The 22,024-nt window shown below is 32.9% G+C and overlaps 1 protein-coding gene across 3 annotated transcripts in view; it reads right to left on the bottom strand.

The window, feature by feature from the left end:
• Positions 1 to 22,024, bottom strand: part of LOC129230609 (mitochondrial Rho GTPase 1-like) — a 65,440-nt gene that overhangs the window by 4,097 nt on the left and 39,319 nt on the right. The window contains exons 14-22 of one of the 3 annotated variants that reach the window (XM_054865023.1): positions 20,377 to 20,522; positions 19,139 to 19,236; positions 16,709 to 16,800; positions 16,484 to 16,606; positions 16,174 to 16,302; positions 14,482 to 14,678; positions 8,905 to 8,943; positions 7,191 to 7,307; positions 1,990 to 2,051 (exon numbers count right to left, since the gene is read on the bottom strand). In XM_054865023.1, coding sequence (XP_054720998.1) covers positions 1,990 to 2,051; positions 7,191 to 7,307; positions 8,905 to 8,943; positions 14,482 to 14,678; positions 16,174 to 16,302; positions 16,484 to 16,606; positions 16,709 to 16,800; positions 19,139 to 19,236; positions 20,377 to 20,522 — 1,003 coding nt within the window. Of the gene's footprint in view, positions 1 to 1,989; positions 2,052 to 7,190; positions 7,317 to 8,904; positions 8,944 to 14,481; positions 14,679 to 16,173; positions 16,303 to 16,483; positions 16,607 to 16,708; positions 16,801 to 19,138; positions 19,237 to 20,376; positions 20,523 to 22,024 lie in introns of all 3 variants that reach the window. The other 2 variants (XM_054865024.1, XM_054865025.1) reach the window with 2 other exon arrangements.

Here is a 22,024-nt window from a genome sequence, read left to right as displayed (position 1 = left end):
CAGAGGAGTCCAGAACCTAAATTTTTGGAAGGGGGAAATTGTCAATGTCAAATGGAAGACTGAATTTTATTGAAGTTGACATAAAAAGCTGCAATATTGCAATACCGTCTTCAAATTTTCCGAATCTCGACCAAAACTTGCAGTGTGAGAAATTTTTTTGAGGGGCCATGGTGACCTCCCATCAGGGCACCCCTGGGGAGATTGGGAGCAATAGTAAGCCACTTCCACAAAAATATGGTTAAAGCAAAGGGCTAGAAAGAAAATGAAAAAGACAAAATCATGTAATAAAATACAGTAAAAATTTGAACTGGAAGAAGTTATCGGTATAAGATTCCTGCATAAATGGATGCTTTTTTTTTCTGCTGAAATCTAAATTTTCCGAAAACGATGAAAAATCAGTCTCATTAACTATACGGAGATTTCGTATTGAACTAAAATTTGGCTAATCTAAGCTTTTTGGCATCATATTTTATCTGAAATTGCTCCCAGTCGAGGGGGGGGGGGGGGAGGCACCTCCTTTGCTGTATCACTACTCCCATTAATTTATAGACTTCTGAGTCATGACATGACACTCTGGTCTCCCCGCACCTAAGTCTTCTGGGGGGGGGAGGATGCCTTGCCACGCACATACATGACATAGATTTTTCTGATTTTAGTGAAGCTTGTCATATTTTCTCCCAAGAAATCCTTTGAAATCTGATCTTTAAACTGACTAGGACCAGCCTAGCTAGGTCCAGAGCCTGTTGCTGGTCTTTGTATATGTATTTGAAGTGATTAGTGCAAAAAAAGAACAACAGCATTCAAGTATTCAATCAGTGTTGTCTAGCAGTTTACCTCTCAATGCATGTGCAATCACTGAACAAGTGTTTGCTAAGGTGTTTTTTAGAGTTTTGCCCACAAATTCAGATTTAACTGTATTCAAATATAAATGTGCTGCAATCAAATACTATAACGTAACATGCTTTTAAGGAAAATATCCATGCTTTGATGAGCTTTCATAAAGATTAAAACTGCATAAAACACCAAAGCAAAAACCCATGCTGAAAAACTTGTAGTTAATCGCAGGGCACAGCACAAGCCCATTAGATAAATCCCAGAAATGAGCAGCTCATTTTATTTGAATTTTAAATGAAGCCACTGAATTTGAATGCCACTGAATCATAAATTTTTTGCTAACTCCCAATACACTCTCCGCACTAAGAGTTGTGCATTTTTCTAACTCAATATCTTGCTGGCTATCCAGCTACATGGTGGCTGGTAGTGACTGCTCTAATTTTGCCTTCTAATTCATAAATATCCTCCTTTTTTTTTTTTTGAGCAATCATGATTGCTTATTGCTTTCATTTGACTGTTTTGATGTGCTATCATTTTATTTTCCCACCAGCACCCTCTGCAGCACCACCGCCGACCGGCTCCTCACGATGCTGCTCCTCTAGCGAAAAACGTCTCCAGGTTGCATCCATGTCCTACACTTACACGCATACAAACACGCACGTACAAACAAACACATACACACACATACATACACCTACACACAAACACATACACACATGCATACATACAGACACCTATACAGACACCTACACATACACCTACACACAACTACCCACACACTCATGCCTGCACACAGACACAAACACATATGCCTACACACATATACACATTCCCCCGCTACCACAAACACTCATACACACAACTACCCACACACTCATACCTGCACACACACACACACAAATACACACGCCTACACACACACACAAACTCGTGATTGCGAAAAACATAATTTGAATTCCAGATGTCAAAATTCAAATTAATTTTATATATTTTTTTTAAATTTTTAAACTTGCATTGTATTATTAAATAACAGAAAAAGCTATTACAAGATTCAGTATCATGAGCACATGCAGTTAAATTGGCATAACGCTACAGAACCAAATGCTTTGCAGTCGAATCACCATGTGCAAGGAAGCCAAGAAAAATAATCTTTACCTCGCAATATCATAAAGTTCTTACATCGAGGGGGAGAAATGTTAAATACACTCATATCAAATCTGCAAATAAAAGTCAAGTATAGTGAACGTTTTGGCTAAAATTAAAAACAGAACACGTTTTCAAAGCGAAGCTGAAGAGCTAAAATAATAGATAACTTATGAAAGCAAAAAACAATTTAATTTCTAAAATGCAACAGCAGATTGGAAGCAAAATGTTAAGAGACACAAACTTGAAATGAAAATTGCAATTTTATTTCTGCAATGATTTCTCGCTTAAATGTCGACATAAGGGATTACTAACAAAAAGGATGTGTAAGCGAAACACCTGATCTGTGAATTTAAGAAGGAATGAATCATGCTCAGGTATGTAAACTTGATTTATATTCATAAAGACGATGAGTTTATTGAAAAGATTTATTAAATCTACAAAAATTCAAATTATGAACGTGTTCCAGCGTGTTTTTATTTTGATCTACGATTTCTAATTTAAAGTCTTGAAAAGATCAGAAAAGAAAATATTGCCTCATCTCATAAAATAAACTCAGATTTTCTTTGAAAGTAATCACTGGAACTTATGCTATATTTCCAAAATGTTATTACCTGTCTACATCTTCGCTTCAGAGCAACAATAAGATATCTAAGCCCAGAAATAACACTAGGGTATCTTACTGTTGCTCTGAGGCGACAATATGTTTTACATCAACTTCAATGCCTTGATTTCTCCTAAATATGGATGTCACTTTTACAAAAAAAAAAAAAAACAAAAAAAACAAGCTGATATGTGCATCACATGACTTCCTTTTAACCCAATTTAATGTCATTTTCCCATTACTGGCAATTTTAATGTGATTCAATAGTTTACGCTCTAAATATCACCAACAGTGGCCAAATTGAAACCAGATTTAAAAAAAAAATCGCCAAATTTGTCGCCAAGTTGGCAACCAAAAGAGTGGCAATATATCGGCAAGTGGCCGCCAAATTATAACACCACTTGAGTTAACATCGAAATTAACAATGATTTCCCCCAAAAAAGAGCAAAAGACCCCTTTAGAAACACCCAAATGCAACCAAAAGGGGAGGTGCACAACTAGACCCCACTAGGGGTCTATGTACCAAATTTCAACTTTCTAGGACATACCGTTCTTGAGTAATGCAACATACATACGCACATACGTACATACAGACGTTACGAGAAAACTCATTGTAATTAACTTGGGGAATCGTCAAAATGGATAGTTCGGGCGTCTATACGTTCTCAGGTATACATGCACGTGCGGTCAGGTTGAAAAAAAACTCAACATTCATTTGGGGGTGAGCAAAATGGAAATTAAGGCCGATTTTTGAGTGAATATTTTTTTGCGAATACAATACTTTCTTTTTTTGTAAAAGGAAGTAAAAAATCAAAGTACCAATTATGACAAATATAAGTCCGTTTGGAGTCATTGACACGTAATCTCTTTATTTTCCCCTTCATTTCTGTAGAACTCGCAGTAGTTATCACTTGCATCAAGAACTATTTATTGACGGAGGGTTAAGGTCCCATTTTAGAAAAATGTTCTCTAAAAACAGGTGCTCTGTTTGGTTTGATGCGTGAACGCGCAATTCGGTTGACGCGCAAACAAATCGCAGTTATGGATATTTATTATATTTTCCTATAACTCTGATCAGAGCTACTGAAAATTGTATAAATGAAAATGATGCATTAAAAAGAATGTAGGTGTATAGGGCGAGATAACTCATTTGCATTTTACAACATTATTTCTTTCAATCTCTGAAGCAAAGGTATTTTATAAAGCACAAATGATAGCTTTAAAGTGGCAGAGACTGGAACATCTTTTATCAGGATATGTATACAAAACAGTTTTTAATTACAAAAAGATATAAATAGCTCTTCGATGCAATTGGCATCCTATTCAATTAAATTCCAAAAATCAAGAGCTTTTCCACAAATAAGCTGTGGCCATTAGAAACACCAACATAATTCCTCAGTTACTGCCTAAATGCTAGTTTAATTATCACAGAAGATAGGCATTCATTTACTTCGCATAATCGTCATTGGCACGAATTTTGCTGCAACTCACAATTAAAATGTTGAAATTAAATTAACATACCAAGTAATTTAATTTTACTCTTACTATTTTAGTATTATTAGCAGTTAGTTACAGCAAGTATGTCATCACCAAATATGGTTTTGCAACAATTCTTGTTCAAAATAAATAAAAATTTCAAAGTAAAAATATATAAAATGTACAAGACAAATATATGGACCTTATTTATTACTGTACAGGGTGAATACAAATGATGGGCATGATTTCAAAAAATCATTATTTTTGAAACTACGGCATCATATTTTACAATAACTGATGAGTGAATTTAAAGAGAACTAAACTGTCTGATCAATGGATGAGATGGAAAGGCTAACCTCCGGTTCACAGGCGGAAATGGACGTGTTTATTAGTTTACAGGAATGCCAGCTTTTGCAGATAAGTGTTAGCTTCTAAATTAAGCTGCACTTTGAAACACGAGCATCAAATTTTTACTCCTCCCCCTTACTCAGATAGAACCATCTTAACTGGACCATTTGCCAATTCCACAGCAACCGTGCACAGACAGTACCAAGTTTTTTTCCCAGTAAGGTTCAATTGAAGAAATGTGTGAGCACATTGTGCAAAACCTTTCAATTGGAAATGCTCTATGTAGAAGCTTTTTGTTGCACGACATCTAATTTGCATCTCAGTTAGAGCATCACACAGTCAGGGGTTTCTAATGCTGCACAAATGCGATTTTGCACTGTTTTCGGCATCCGAGGTTGATAAACAGGGTTGAGGTAACCTCATAAGAGAAATCTGTAATAAATTGGAAGTTTCCCCTTTAACGAGAGGGTCATACATAAAATACTTGTAAGATATATTTCTCTTTTTATTCGTGCCTTACTTATTGTAATATGTGCAATATTTTTGAAAATTTGATTTTTTTTCAAATCCGGTCATCATTAGTGTTTACTATGGTTGTTCAAAAAATAAAATTTTCGAGTTGAAAGTCCAGACCACCCCCTACATTTATTAGACTTACTTGTTATATTTATTATGCTGCAAAAGTTTTAGCTTCTTACTCAAATTTTAAGAGGGTGCTCAATGAACCCTTAACACTAGAACGACTGACATTTTCTGTATATCTAGAAAGACTGAAGGGGCCAGTGTGGCCCCTACCCATTTTTGGAGTGAATTCTTTTAAAAATTCTTCCTGAGGGAGTCCACATGCCTGATATACCTTCTTTCATGACTAAATAAAAACTTAGTACTTAATTATTTTTAGTTTTTCTCTCTATACTGGGCAAAAGGTTGAATTAGTTTTCCTTTCTAAGAGCAATGGCCACCGTTAGGATGGTAAGCAGTCGGTACTGTTTATAGCATTTGGATATCCAATCGGCTGCATAAAGAGGAAGTTACAGGTTAAACTAGAGTGAATGACATTTTTGTTATGCTACAACAATTAGGAGAAAGGAAAAAAATTAATTTTTTAATTGTCAAAATGCTTAGGGGCCACTGTGGCGTCTTTCTAGGTATAAGGATCAATATTAACAGTACTATGAGGTGAATGATTAAATGATTAAACAAGCATTCAAATAGTGTCATACAATGAAAAGTCAGAAAATTCCATTAAGTTCCGTTAGGTATTATCCGAGCTATTAAACAACAAACTACGCGAGGGGCCACACAGGCCCCTCCGTCTTTCTAGTGTTAATTTAACATTAGCAGTAGTATAGAAAAATTTGTGCTAGTTTAGAAATAGTTAATTTCCCCAGCTTTTTTTTTTTTTTTTTGTAAATAATTAAATTATTGCAATGTATATGCATATTACTAGTGTGCATTATAATGTGTAGCATTTTTTTTCAGTTCACTGTATTTTGTTAACCCTCCCCCCCCCCCATATATATGAAGTTTGAGGGAGGAGATAGAGCAACCTCATTCAATTGAAATAGGAAGCTAAAATTCTTCCAGTATATTACTATACACAAGCATGGGTGCAAGTTCGGTGATGTGTTCAAGACGGAAAATATTTTCAGCCAACCCCCCCCCCCCCCCCCCCCTCCGCCTTAAGCATGCATGCTTAAGGAAAAATTTATGTGTACAAATGTTGGAGATTTTAAATATGCCAGTTTTGGAATCTGTTAGATTTGAATTTTAAGCTTTTGACATGACTGACAACATGAACTTAGTTTAAATTGTAATATTTAAGCGTTTTTATATCGTAATTCCAAAAACCTAAAAAGGGGTCTGGGGGTTTTCCCTCAGAAATTTTCTTAAATTGAAGTCCAAAAAATGCAATGGTAGGCCATTTTGGTAAAGTTCAGGGAAAGGAGGGGTTCAGGGACTCTAAAATAAATGTTTCAAACTGATAGTCACAAAATCACTATATTGGGTGACCTTCAAAAATATTAGAGAAGGGGGAGGGGGGGCACACTGGACTCTCCCTGAAATTGAAGCTTTAAAAACGAAATTATTCTCAGTCTTTCATTATGTTTATACGCTTTTTGAATGCATTATCGAAGGGATGGAGTTCAGGAACTCTCCTTCAGCAATATTTCGAAATTGAAGTTCCAAAAATGCAATTTTAGATGATGTTGGATAATGTTAGGGGTAAAAGCATTCGGGGCTGCTTACTTAGTTTTAACTTAATTTTTAAGAAATTATTCGTTATTAAACAATATTTTTATTGTTAAAATTAAAAATGACATTGCTAGTAAATATTTTTACAAAATTAAACTGTTTATACTGTTAAGATATTGAGAGAACTTATATACATTTTTAAGCTGAACATTTATATATATATATATTTTTATAGTATTAATTTTTTTCCTAACCTCGATTTTTTCGGCATGTCGGAAAGGATGAGGTAAGTGTTATTGAAAATCTGGGGACCCCCGAATTTTGCGGCATGCTGGATAATGTGGGGTAATACGGTATGAACATTAATAACTAATACTTCTGTTCTGCAGAAGTACCTGGGCACACACGTTAGTTAACTTATTTTCAATGTTTAAAAAGTTTTTCTTTTATTTATTTATTTATTTACTTATTTTGCTATGCTCACATAGTTTTCTAGAACACATACACCTCAAATAAAAATACATAATCTGTACTTAATTAAAGTTTGAAAACAGAATGAATAGAATGGATTCAAATGCTTCTATATTACCTATTTTCAGATGCGGCCTTGATGATTTTGACAAGAAAGAGACTGACTAACGCTACAGCAGCCATGCCAAGACCAGCTTTGACCCAAACAGTCGAGTCCTGAGCTAATGGTAAATGCCTGAAATAACTACAATTGTGTAAGATAGCAAGGAAGGACCTAATTTATTTAAAAGTAACTTTTTAAATATAAACAAACAAAAAAAGGACATGTGATGAACTATTTTTTTATTCCAACACCTCCTTTTCTAGGACAAAATAAAACAGTTACAGATAGTACAAATAATCTTTAGAAAATTGTATTAGTGGCATAATTATAATAAAACTTATTTACTCATTAAATGATTACAAAGCATAAAACCGAGAGGTATAAAAAACACAAGACAAACAAACACATAAACCATATCGGCAATTCTCAATCTCTGGCTCATGGACCACATGACGCTTTGCCAAACTTTTGTGAATTTCCCAGAAAAAGAAATCAATGCACTTTACAAGCCTTGATATAAATTTCTTTTGAGCAAAAGCATTGCTAAGAAAAGCTCTATTTTTTCTTTATGATCACAATTGCCGTTTGGTTTGCACTTAAAAATTCAAGTGAGGTGCATGATAGACCTGAAAATTCAACTTTCAAGTTAGTCGCCAGAGGCCATTTAGTTTAGTGGCCACATTTTTATTATTAGTAGTCACTCCATCCAGAACTAATGAAACAAAAAGTCATACACTAAAAGATAAGCTGTGGGGGGAAATATCGGCATGCGAGACCTAACGGCATTTTTTTCTATCAGCCCCAACCCAATAGGTACATTCAAACCTTTTGCAATTGACTGCAAGTTTGCACTTGGTAGCTCTTAAGGGGGTGGGGTAAGAGTGTAAAACAAATATAAAGGCTTATCTTTTCTATGGTCAATAATATGGAGTAGTATGTGAGAACAAGGGATTGTTTTTACATTACAAACTAATTGCAAGAAAATATAAATGACATGTTTTGGTCAAACGAATGAACAATAATTATCTATGGCTCGATTGGGGTTTTTAAAGCTTTCCGGTTGAGTATTTTATTTAGTCGCCAAAGTAAGACCTTTATTCATCAGGTGGGGAGAGGTGAACAATTTTTTTTTCAGGTCCATGCAGGGGTGCAGTGAGCGGAGAGGGTAATTTCCTCTGAACTCTTGATTTCAAGTCATTCTGACAATCCTAATATGATAATATATTTACATGTAAGGACCATTACGACCAGAAGTTCCTTTTGGGGAGGTCAGAGTGGCCCGAATTTTGGCTAGTGATTAGATGAGTTCAGTGTTATTATCAAAGAATGATTCTTCAAAGCTACAAGTTAAATCAACTTCGACATTGCCGTCCTCTTAGAAAACTTGTCATGTGTGTATGTGCCCCAAAAAGAGAAGTAATTTATAGTTCCTTTTTTAAAAGAGAAGGGATTTAGTAACCCTCTGATCTGCATTTTTTGTTTTCAAACTCAACTTTTGTTTGAACTCTAAAAACACAGAATATCCTCTCACTGTCTTTCTTAAAATGAAAATTTTTACCAAAATATTTTATCACTCATACACACCAATGCTAAGAGAATATTAGTAATTGCTTTCACATTATAGTTAAGTTTCAAGCAATTTGATTTTCATGCAAACACACTCGAATTTCTGACATTTAAATCCTACTCTACAGCATGCATCAAGTAATATATTCTTGAGTTTACACACCTGGACTGACAAAGAAGCTTCCAAGCAGGTTTGTAGACACTAAGGAGAATTAAAATTATTTCACTTTCTTTTGGATATATAAAAATATTCAAAATGACATTATACATGCTTGTTAATTATGCAAACAGACATAATACCAACATTTCATTTCAGCAATGCAAGACATATTTGAATATTACTGGGTGAGGCCAATGAACAAAACTGGAAATTTAAAATTCTTTTCGTGAAGATGCCCTAACCAGAGAACCACAAGAATAGTGTAATAATGAAAGAAGTTTAAATAGGTAACAACTGAAAGGGCAGAGATTTTTTTTGACAAAAAAATATTTGCCTCCTCCAAGGTTATTGAGATTTAAATACAGTCGGACCTCCATATATCGAAGTAGCAAATTGCAGGGGAAAAAATCGATATATAGAAATTTCGATATATAGAAACGATCTTAGTTTATCATAGAAATGTCCTAAAACATTAAAGTTTAAGCTAATTTTCGTCAACTGTGATGCCGTTTACATTTTTCCGATTTCTCATAAGAGTAGGAACTCGGCTTGCAAAAATACTAAATATACTAAAAATGGCATTTTTCCGCCATCATACATCTTCATTCTTCGGCAATGCAACTTGATCCGCAACTTTAGGGAATTTTCAGTTTGACAATGTAATCAAGAGAAAAGTAAGAAATCAATCTACTAAACATGAGTGATTTTTACTGAAGCTAAAAAGACTAAGAATGATACTCAACAGACAATAAGGATGACTGAAAACTGATTTTTCATTTACTGTATTACTGGTTGCAACTAAGATTTGAAATAAACTTAAGGGAATTTTAGCACTCCAGATAAGAACAATGACCTATCTACACACTTCTGAACTCCAAATTTCTTGTGAGTTTCGTAGCAACCTTTAGTGAACATAATTTTTTCCCTCAACCTTCATTTTTCATGAGACAAACAGTCTAAAGTGGTTGAAAAAAACCTACAAATGTCTCGAAATTTTTTTCCATATATAGAGATTTTTTCGATATATAGAAACAATTTTGCGATGTAATGGACGTGGAAATTTGCTGAGACTTCGACATATAGAGAATTTCGATATGTGGAAGTTCGATGTATGGAGGTTCGACTGTAACTGACGAATTTTAAGAAAAGACAAATCTTTAAATTTGTTGAGAAATTGGAAGATACCAAGCAATTTCAGCATTTGCATGTGACAGGACATCCACCTGCAAAGCGTGTGAAAGAGGTCTTCCATTTCTCACCGAAGCTCAATAAATTTGGCAACTTTTCTCAAAACTTCAGCAGATTTTAAAACCTTGTGCTTCGATGATGGGGACATTATGACACATCATTTAGGTGTCACAATACATCTTTACCAGTGGCATCACTAGGTGGGGGAGGGGGGCGAGTGGTTCGCCCCGGGTGTTACCCATCTGGGTCACCCAAAGTGGAATTGCAAGTTTTTGAAAAATATGAAGCTAAAATAAATTTTTAAGACTACAACTTTAAAAAATCCCCCATTTTTATTTGTTTTTTGTACATTAGCCCACTTAAAGTTTTGTTCTAACACAAATGTAGTTGTTTCCCGAAAATTGCACAAATTTCATGCTTTCAAATAAAAATTTAATTTATTTTTCTTTCCCTTTTGTGGAGGGGGGGGGGGGGGTAACACCAAAAATTACCTCCCCGGATGTCACCCTTGCTAGGTACATCACTGTGTTTACTATAATCTTTCAATTGTAACTTATTTACATTTTTTTCATTATTACATTATTAGATGATTTCCTGGTAAGTCACAAAAAATTACCTTTAAAATTTTGCTATTGAGTGCAAAATGAATAATATTTGGATGAGGAAGGAGGGAGGTTTTGCCTTTTAGATTATCTCATTCAACTATTTTAAGCATACAAAAAACTTAAGTTTTAATGCGAGGATGAGAGGAGCAAATCTGAGTTGTTTGCAGCAGCTTTGAACATTTTTGAGAAACTTTTGAAATGCTGAAACCTGCTTTCCAAAGTTATACAAACTGAAGTCATTTTGAAAAACTGACAAAAATTGTTGCATCTGAAAACAGTTTTGTTTTTAAATTATGCACTAAGTAAGACCATTTACGATTAGGAAGTTTTAAACTTATGGAGAAATGTTAGCAATAATCAACTTCACAAAAGTTTTTTTTTTTTTTTTAAACCTTTAAAGTTGTAAAATTGAATTTTATGCATGAAAAAAAGTATTGATTGGAAATGCAAATTATTATGTGCTGTTGCATTTTTGAAATAGTGTCCAGTTTTTCCCCATACATAATTTCAGTTGGCAAAACACTATTTTTTTTTTTTAAACTCAAAACAATTACAAATTATACTTTATTTCAAGGATCACAAAAAAGTGGTCCCACATACTCAAGTTAGATTGATTTGTGCAAGCAAACTTGATTGCATGTAGGATTTTTTTTTTTTCAAAGCAAGGTAAAGTAGATGAAATGAATTTCAATCATGCATGATTGCACAAGTACACTTGTACAATCAACATGCGCAGCAAGAATGCATGCTAATACAAGCAAAAATTCTTTTAATTCTCAATAGATGATGTCTATGTTGAAAACTGGGGAGGGGGGGCTGTTTAGTGGAAATATTCCACAATAAACCAAAATGGTTTCGAGCATAAAAGTTTTTGTTTGAATCATAATTTTCACTGGATTGTTACAATCTGCTGTTAAATAACAGGAACACAAACTCATGCGGGTGGCTTGTGCACTGGTGGCAAAAGAAAATTTTATACCCTTAAGCAAGCAAGCCCGTCAAGCAAACTTGAATTGAATATGTGTAGTCAAAATGTTATTTTGCTTTAACATTTCTTAGGTTTTCTAAGTTATCCTACTCAGAGATGAATGCAAAACTAAAAAGACATTTGAAATTCCTTAAAAAGCAGGATAAATTGTTCTGGGGACAGGAGGGAAAAGATTGAACAAAAGCAAGGGAGTTGGCATGTCTGGACTCTGGAGTTCATATTAATATGATTTTATTTTGAAAAAGTCAAGATTTATGAAAATAAATAAAATAAAAATTGATAATATTTGTATTAAAGCTCTTCACCTAAAAGAAAAAAAAGGAAATATGTAAGAATAATAGAGACACATAACTTAAAATAATATATTTTTTATATTATTTTTAAATTATTTATAAATGTATAGGGTATGCAATGTGTAAAGTGTCAGCATTTTAAAGAATACTTAGGCACTGCATAGACCAGAGATGGAAAATTTGAAGTCCCAAGGCCACATGTGACCTCCCTGAGTTTCTTATGTATCCTTTACAGAAGTCAATTTTTAACTTTATGTTTAACTGTACAGATTACCACCAATTAAAAAAATGTAACACATAAAATAATCCAGTTTATGCTCAAAATAAGACATAAGTCTATGTCAAACTATTCTGCCATGTGCATGTAAACGGCAGTATCTGCAGAAATGAATTTTCGAGATATTTAAAGAAATGTGTTTCACATTCAACACTAACAATAGGGAAATGTTGGAATTAGATGTCTTTTTCGCGCCGTTTTTCAGCAGAAACCAAATAAGGGAGTTTGTACAATAAACACAACATACATAAATGCAAAAAAATGAAAAATTTGCAGTTACTGCCCTATACCTGCACCTGGCAGTACTGTCCGTTTTTGGCTTAAAGTCTGGATCCCAAGCAAAAGAAAACAACTCACTAACATTTTTTAATCAGATTCTACAATTATTCTAAGCATTATGTTATATTTAAATGATTTACTACTGTAATTTTTCTAATGAATATTTTAGTGCAATAAAAAATACTTAGAAAGAAATATTTAAAAATATGAAATGACAATGTGTTTTTCTTTATAACTAGAAACCCGCCCGTCATAGTATGACGGGTGGAAATTGCTTCAGCATTTGAACGAAGCAATTGGTGATATTTTGATGGTTGAAATTTTAACCCTAACTCCAGTGGATAAACCCTAAACTCCAGTAGATTAGTGTTAATATTTGACCACTTTTTCGTTTTTTCACTCTCCTAAAATAACATTCTTACCAGCAAATTAGTTAAGTGACCGGATCAAGTTCAGCCTTGTCACAATAAAGCCTTTCCTTGTACGTTAAACATTACCAAAACTCATTATCAAGTTATCATGCAGTGGCGTGAGTTTCATTGTTGATGACGTCAGCATTACTCGATCATTCACTATTATGTATATGAGGATTTCTATGTAATAGAATACAGCAATAAAAAATTTCAGAAATCATTATAAATACATCAAAGTTGTATTTATGGGTTCATCAACATATGCGGCCTCCTTCATTACTGTCTAAGTTTTTTTTTTTTTTTTGTCCTCTTGTGGTAAACAGGCGCCCTAACCTCTGGCACCGACTGTTGATAGAGATTCTATAGAATGCAGGTGTTCATTGTAGGCAAGATCAGAGGACTGTAATCAGACTTTAGTTTCAGGGAGGTTTTACCAAGCACATTTTTCGTGACTCAAAAGAATAGATGCGTTTACTCATATATGCGCACTCAAACTAATACTTCTAAATTCGTATTTTTGACAGTAATAAAAATATGTTAAATATAGATATTTGTTCCTTCCAAATTTAAAGAACTTTGATGTTTTTGTTAGCCTCAGGTTTTCAAAAACTGAAGGAAAGTGCTGTATTGATTTTTAAGACATGTTCACAATACAGTAAAATTCCCTCTAATGCGACACTAATGGGACAATTTTTTTTGCGCGCAATAGAGAGGTGTCTGCAGGACAGGGGTTTAATAAGGTTATTTGCATTGGAACTGGGGAATAAAATATTGTCTGCATAAGAGGGGTGTCGGTTAGGAGGGGTTTTACTGTACATGAAAATACACCGCCAGCTCAGTTATTCCATCTGAGGACTGCAGTTTCGTGCTTTTTAGCACTCAATGCTTCTAAACTGGTAGCTAATTCTACATTTGCTACCAGTTTGTTTGGCTCTCTTGGCTAACTAAAGAGGTTTTTCGCCTCCAGCTCAGGTACATCCTATTCCGGGCCGTTGAGTGCTAAAAAGCACGAAATTGCAGTCCTCGGATGGAATAACTGAGCTAGTGGTGTATTTTATGTATTTCTGGCTTAGCCCTGGCTTAGGGCAGTAAATTACTGGAAAATATGTTCACAATAACTTCAAAAAATAAAACAAATGTTGTGTGCATTTAAAAATTGTACACTGAGTTTGTACTATTTTTCAATGATGAAAATTTCAATTTTCAAATAAAATTGAAAATAATAATAATAATAAAAATTAAATAGTAATAACTGTTTCAGCAAAAAAAAAAAGTAAGACAAAAAAGCATTATTTGGAAAACTTTTTAAAAAATTCAGAGAGGGTTTGAACTTTCCAAGAAATTACCTCTTGGGTAAGCTTTCTTGGTCCAGCTTCTAAACACATATCTTATTACAAATGAATTTTTTGTCTGGAACTAAGTAACTTTTCATAGTCTGGGTTGTATTTGGTATGCACCAAAAGAAAACAATCAATTTCATTTTTGTTCTCAACACCATTGACTTTCATTATCAAAGAATAGGGCAATTAATACTTACGGATAAGCAGCCATTGTTGCGAGTTTCACGTAAGCGTCCTTTCGCACCACTCCATAAGCCGTGAATGGCTGAAGTGGGGGTAACTTGTGCTTGTCACAAAACTGCATCGGCTGAAGAGCATAATCTTGAATAGAAACCGGCAGATCTGCTTTTGAAGCAATAAATAGCACAGGCACCTTACTGTCACTAAAATATTTCTAAACAACAAGAAAAGGAATTACTTTCATTAGGAAATAAATTAACATTTTAATTAACATCATTGAATAAATTGTATAAATTCAACTGTCAAAGGGAAAAAATTTTCTTTGTTCAATTTATCAAAAGATATAAAAATATTTTTACACTAAAACCATACATTAAATTTAGCTTTTAACAAAAATGAATCATACCAATAAGCAAACAAAAAAACAAGTAATTTTGACTTCCTGCGATACAAAACTTTTAACTATTTTCAGAAATGCAACTTTTTTTTTATTTTTTCATCTCATTCATTAACTTTTAAAAAATAAGGCAAAGAGAAAAATTCAATAACTTTTATTTGTCCGGCTTTAGATAATTTCTAAGTGGTTACTTTGTTGTTAATAGCTAATAAAATGTGATTCTACATGTACAATCTCCATTCACACTCTTTTTAAACATCATAAGGCTCTGAATTGTCTGATCTGCCTGCCTTCTTACACTTTTGAAGTTGATGAGAAACACTAAACTTCACTTTTTAGTAAGCACAAATGCAATAGCACTAATAGTTCAACATTAAATACTGTTCCATGTACAATTTAGCAATCCGAAGAACAATTAATGATGACCTAGTAAAACAATTAAATCTATTGCTATAAATTTTATTAACATGAATTTGGTCTAAAAATAAATATCACTTCTTTATAAATGACCTTAAATTATTGTTGCATAGTTTTATTACCAGCTCATTAATAGTAAATATACAGGGTTCATGGTTCAAATTCAAACATTCGAAACAAAAAAAAAAGAAAAAAAAAACAGAATTTTCCAGGCATTCGCTCAGGAGAGCTCCATATTAGAGCTCTCTAAATCTTTTCTACTACTTACCATATTGTAAACTTTTGGAGGTGAGGTGGGCCAACGATCTAACAGTATCTTAGTTCAGACCATCTAGTTAGCTTTACACCCCCCCCCCCTTCACCCATAACCCAAACCTCAATTTTTTAATTAAGTGTTTAGTGGTGATTTTTTCAGATTTTCTGGGCTAGTTTTCTTTTAACATAATGTTTAAACGAAAATATATAATCAAATTTTAAAAAATCTTTTTTTTTTTTCACTTTGAACGCTTTCTGTGGAGCAAACAAAATCTGTTCTCAGGCAAGATGTGACCTGCAGGCCTAGGTTGGAGAACCCCGTTTTCAGACATCATGCTTGAAAAACGGACAAAAATTTTTTGACTACAGCGCTCTCTGATGCCCAATTATTTTTCTATTTTCTAAAACTAGTGGATAAAAAAAATGTGGCCATTATAAATATTTAAAGAGGGTATACTCTTTTTTGGGGGACACTCTGTATAGGTACACACGTAGATAACAATTGCCTGACAAAAATATTCTTTATTGTATAACTCCATAAATTATGTAGCAATTAATATATATGTAAATATTTTAATATATACATGCATCTTTAGCAATTCAACAATACATATATGTACATAAGTAAAACAATAGTTACCAGAAATAATCTTGCAATGTACTCAAATGAGTGGGAATGACTTGCATCGTACATGAGACAAACTACGTCACAATACAATTCTGGAGGTGTTAACGTGTCGTTCATACCAAATATGTCCACTTCATGTAACTGAAAAAAAAAAAAAATGCATAATATAATACTTTTTTTTTGAGGTTTAATTTAATACTGAAAATGCATTCCCAAATTGCATTTTAAAAAATTACTGAATTTAGTGAAATTGTTAAAAAAACACATGTGTGTTTAAAGTGTACATGAAACTTGTATAATAGATAACAAAACCTTCTCTTACCAATACATATTTTTCTTGTCCATAAACTTGTAATGAATTAACTGTGTAATGCGTCAGTTGAGCTTTATTAATAGAAGCCTGCTGCTGTAAGTTTTTCCCAATGAAGCCTTGCATAAATGAAGTCTAAAAACAAGCATGAAACAGTATATATAAAACCAACTCGTTAAAAGCAAATGAAGAGATATAACTTTCAAACTATAAAGTAAGATCAATCATCAGGCTTACCTTACCCGCACCTTGTGGTCCTATCACTTGGCAGTGAAATACATTTCGACTAGTTTGGCGTTTTTGTAAATCTAATTTTTTCTCTCTTGTAACTGAAATAGTAATATTAACGCATGTAAATAAGAGATGAGAAATGTAAAGATATTTAACTGAAGGGAGGGGGGGAGAAATTTAACATTTTGTAATTTTACCAAGAAAATGTTTCGTTGCAAGATAAAGTTTAATTGTTTGATTTTCCTGTACAGAATTACTGTATATTATTTATAGATATATAAATACAGTCAAACTTGCTTATAACGAGCCCTGTTTCAAGGAGAACTCAGATTTTACGAGAAAATTAGAAAAGCGTGATTGGTACAATTTTAAGTCTATGGGAGCATAACTCGCTTTTAAGAAGCAAACCCTGCTTAAAGGGGGCAGTATTTTTTGTGTTTCATAAAATTCCTATTGACTTTCCCTTTTCTGCTCAGTTTAGAGCCCCTATAAGAGGGCAAGCCAACTTATCCGACATTTTGGTTCCAAGACAGCTTTGGATCCAACCCTGTTTCCAGTATTTATAATTACGTTATAACATTTGCTGGTTGCTATGTTAAACAATTGATGTTTAGTTAAGTAAAATGTCACTTAAGGTCAATCTAGAAAGAATAACTTAATTCAACAAAAATGCTTCGGGAAATGTTTGCTCTAATGAACGTCATTTCCACACCTAATTTGTTTTCAAACTTGTATTAATTAAATCTTTTCCATTTATAAAATAAAATAATCAACCATCAATCAGGCAACTCAGCTAAAGCTTGGGCACCAGTTTTCTGCAACGAGGCTTTTTTTATAAAACTAATTTTGTGCCCCCGCAATTTTGGAACCAAAATGTCGGTTAAGGCAGCTCCCCTTATACAGTGGCCTTAGCTCAGTTGATCTTGTTTTAGAGAAATTCCGTAAGCATTTTGAATTGATTTGAGACTCGGTGATGAGTTATGAATCCTGAGAACTAGTGATGGCGGCCTTTCTTTGATTTAGTGGAGTAGAGAAGCATTTGAAAGTTATGCGTCCATATCTCTGAGCTCTCAAGGATTTTCTAGTTGAATTTCAAGCTGAATCAGATGGAAAAAAAAATAATGAAAGCAAAGATGATAAGAACAAATGAGAAGATTTTAAAGCTGAACCATCCCGAGACACCAGACAGTTCAAACCAAATTAACTTTTTCTGAACTCCCCTGAAATAAAAAGTAATTATACTTGAATGTTTATGATTTTTTTCACAAACCCGGTTTTTACAAACACTCAGATATAAAGAGCAAATATTTTGGTCCCTTCGCGCTTGTTATAATTGAGTTCACCTGCTTTTTTTTTCTTTTTTTTTAATGCAAGTGTATGGAGGGTTATAAAAGTATAATTTCACAACAAAAGACTGAGATGCAATGTCAAGCGAGAACTACTAATTTGGCACTTGTCATCATTCAAACAGGAACCTTTTTCTTCAAATTAACAAAATTTTTCTTAGTTTTTCCCTTGCATTTTTTTTTAATTGAGATTACCAAAAAGAGAAAAAAGAAGAAAGTCATGCAAAACAGAAAATATTCCAACTGTTTCAGAACCAAAGACATTATGCTCGGTAGTTTCCATAACTGGTGAAAAATAAATAAGGAATTGCTTCTTGTGTAGCTTCTATTTTTATTCCTAATTCTTTAAAAAACCTTTACCAAATTTCACGAGGAAAATTATAAATGCAAGTAGAAATGTTAAGAAAAGTACATTTTGTTGCTAAAAAGTGTTTTTGGAGTTTTTTTATTTATTTTTTTTACTGTGATTCTAGGATTTAAAGATTTGAATTCTGCAAATAGTGACACAGATTTTCCACATCTGAATTTTTTTCTTAATCCACCAAAACTATACAAACATTCTAAATTTCAAGAAACTTTTAAAATTATAACCAGATTTAAATTATACTTGGAGATGAAAGGTGTTAAACATACATTATTTTGCTTAAACAAGCAGGATTTTTTTTAAAAATTGGACTAAAGGAATAATTGAAAAAAAAAAACATTTTAAGGCTCTTAAAAAAGAGAAACGGTGCAACTCTCCTTTGCTATTTATTTTATTGAAGGAAAATATTGGAAACCGAGTGGGATTTTAAGAGTAATTATTGTATCTTTTTGTTTTCTTCATAAATATTTGATTATATCAAGAATTATCTTATGGACTATCGGTAAATCACATTTTAAGTTCACTAAATTGTTCAGGAAACTACTAAATAGTGGCATTGAGAACAACACTTTTCCGCACCGTTGGAGAAATTTTGATTCTCCCCCCCCCCCTTACTTAACATAAAATTATATCCAACAAAACTTTACCACAAATTTTATAACATCTTCTAAATTGAACTTAAAATTAAGAGAGCCCTGTATTGAAATAATAATGAACTTTCATTACCAATAATTGCAGACAGTTGATTTTCATCTGAGGAAGATATGTAGCCTAAATAAGCTAGGAACTCCATCAAACGATTCACATCTAAGGCAGCTATTAACCTGGAAGGAGGGAAAAAAACAGATGAGCTTGGATATAATATGATAGCATCCTTGATTCGAATAGCAACATGCAGAATGCTGATAAATTCAAGTTCATTTAATCAGCATCAGTTACACATTTCAACGGTTTTCAGGCAATAGTTCAGGCATAACTGCAGAAACAGAAAGATTTGCTTGCAAATATTTTAAATGTACTATTTATGCAAACTGAGAAAAACAAACTAATTTAGCAATATTTTGAACTGATTTAATACTCCTGTGATGAAAAATAAGAATTATAAAAAGATTTTTGTTATTTTATATCCATGAGCCATTTGTATACAGTTAGTAGAATATAACAGAGTAAGCAAGTGAAAATTAAAGCCAAACTTTTTTCTTGAATGTCCAGAACAATAAAATAAATAAATATATAAATAAATATAACTAAATAAAACGACAGGTAATAATTTTAATAACTACATATTAAAAAACATTTCAGTAAAAGTTAACTTTTGAGGAGAGCTCTTTTAGTATCTCCTTCTATTTTAAAAAGAGAAAATCAGTCAAATTTAAAAACATAAAAATAAAAACATGTTGGGTTTTATTTACAATCACATAAAGATGCAAGAAAATATTGGACTGCAGATTGGAGTTCGATGCCAGGATATTTTGTTCTAACTACAACTTTTTAAAGTATGAATATCTTTCAAAGCTACTGTATATCCAACAGTTTATGCCAATTTATGCTTTAAAAACAATGTAATGTTTTACATCATTCATTGTGTTGTTCATTGTAAAAGCGGTGTATCTCATTTTTAATCACTTTACTATACCTTGTTATATAAATCCTTTAGCAATTTTTTCCCTCAGAAAAAAGTGTTCAGCTACTTTTAGTCATTAGATAATTATCTTTTGAAAAGTGCTTGGCCTCTCTGTTATACTAAAAGATATAACCAAATGTAATACCGTTTAGCAAACTAATATGCATTTTAAAAAATATGAAGATAGATCACTTTTACACAACAACATAAATTAATAACCGTGAAAGTTTAGAGAAGCTTCATTGTAATTTCACATACAAACTTTTTAAAAAAAAAATAAATAGAAACAAACATTTAAAAAGAAAAAAAAATTGGGTGATAAAAAAAAAGTGTAACATACGTCCATTCAGCTAAGTATCCTTGCAAAGTTATCCATCCATTCTCGTTGGTAGGTACAACGTTGACAATTTCAGGACCCCAAGCAATAACTGGACAGGTACTAAATAGATCAGAAACTTCAGATGGAGATAAGCATCCATCTTTATCCTATCATGAAACAAAACATAAATAACAGAACCTAAATGAAAGCACATGGATCACATTTTAATTCAGAAAATGTTACCTTGGCAGCGCTGAGTAACTTTCAGAAGTCTGCAACTTTATTTTTTTCAAATGGTTTTCATAAAGATTGAAGCAGATTGAATTATATTCCTCTCTTAAAGTAAGTTCTTTTAGTTTAAGATTATTTGCAGTTTCTTCTTCCTTTTTGAGCAATCACAATTGCTTATTGTTCTCACTTGACTTTTTTTGGCGTCCTATGATTTTATTTTCCCCCCACCTCCCTCTGCAGCATCATCGTCGATCGGCCTCACGATGCTGCTCCTCTAGCTCAAACCTTCTCCAGGTTGCGTTCATATCCTACACACATACATACACACATGCATGCCGACACACATATACACATACCCACACACTCATGCCTGCACACAAACACACGATCACACATACACACTCACACACATGCCTGCACACAGACACAAACACACACACACATGCCTGCACACACGCAAAAAACATGTGATTGCGAAAAATATAATTTAAATTCTCAATGTGAAAATTCAAATTTTTTTTTTTTTTTTACTGGAAAAAAATTACAAACCCCTTACTTGAAAAAATTACAAGAGTTTCTCTGGACTAAGAACCTGGGGTACATTGGTCCAATTTTAGAAGATCACACAAAAACTTCTGGAAGAATTAGGGGGGAAAAATCATCTAGTAATAGTAGCACTGAAGTTAATAAAAATTATCGTCGCATTGATTCTTACGAAAGTGCAGACAAATTTGGAATAAATGCAATGACATAAAAGTTTGTTAGTTTAATATTTAGTTTGATCTATAAAGTTTAAGTTTTTCATTTTTGGCAAAAAGAAAATAAGTTAGTCACACATATTGGGCAATATTTCTCATCTAAACTGTAAAAGAAGGTGTTTGCATATTGCTGACCAACTTACCCAGTTGTTTTAAAAAAATTAATGAAAGGGACATTTCAAAAAAAAAGGGGGGGGGGGGGTCGAAACTTATTGCATACAATCAAACTGCTCATTTAACTTTCTGATCACATAAAAAATGAAAAGGGGATCAATGTACCTCGACCCCCCATACTATTTTTGGGCTGGAGCTAACATCAGCAATGGTTTCACTATACTGAAGACTGTTCAAGCCTTTATTCAAAAGAAGGCACCTGCAGTGTGTTATGCATATAAATTTTCTTTTTGGTTGCTCCGAATAGAATTTTCTTACATGTTGCATGTAGCAAAAACAGTTACTTGTGAAATTATAGGTCCTGTGAAAAAATTAATTCTTACTTGCACTTACAGACTATTGTGGTCATTTTGTGTAACTCAATTCCCCCATTGAAATAATTAAATGAAATACATATTTCTCCAAAAGTAATGCATAATTTTTTACAATTTTCATGAAAATACCCAAGTTAATAAAATAAAAAGTTATAAGGACTAAAATTTGCAGCGAAATATTTGTAATTAACC

This window comes from Uloborus diversus, chromosome 9 (assembly GCF_026930045.1).
Source record: "Uloborus diversus isolate 005 chromosome 9, Udiv.v.3.1, whole genome shotgun sequence".
Taxonomy (NCBI): Eukaryota; Metazoa; Arthropoda; class Arachnida; order Araneae; family Uloboridae; genus Uloborus; species Uloborus diversus.
Note: the sequence above shows the minus strand (reverse complement) of the source record. Positions and strands in the feature narration are given on the sequence as shown.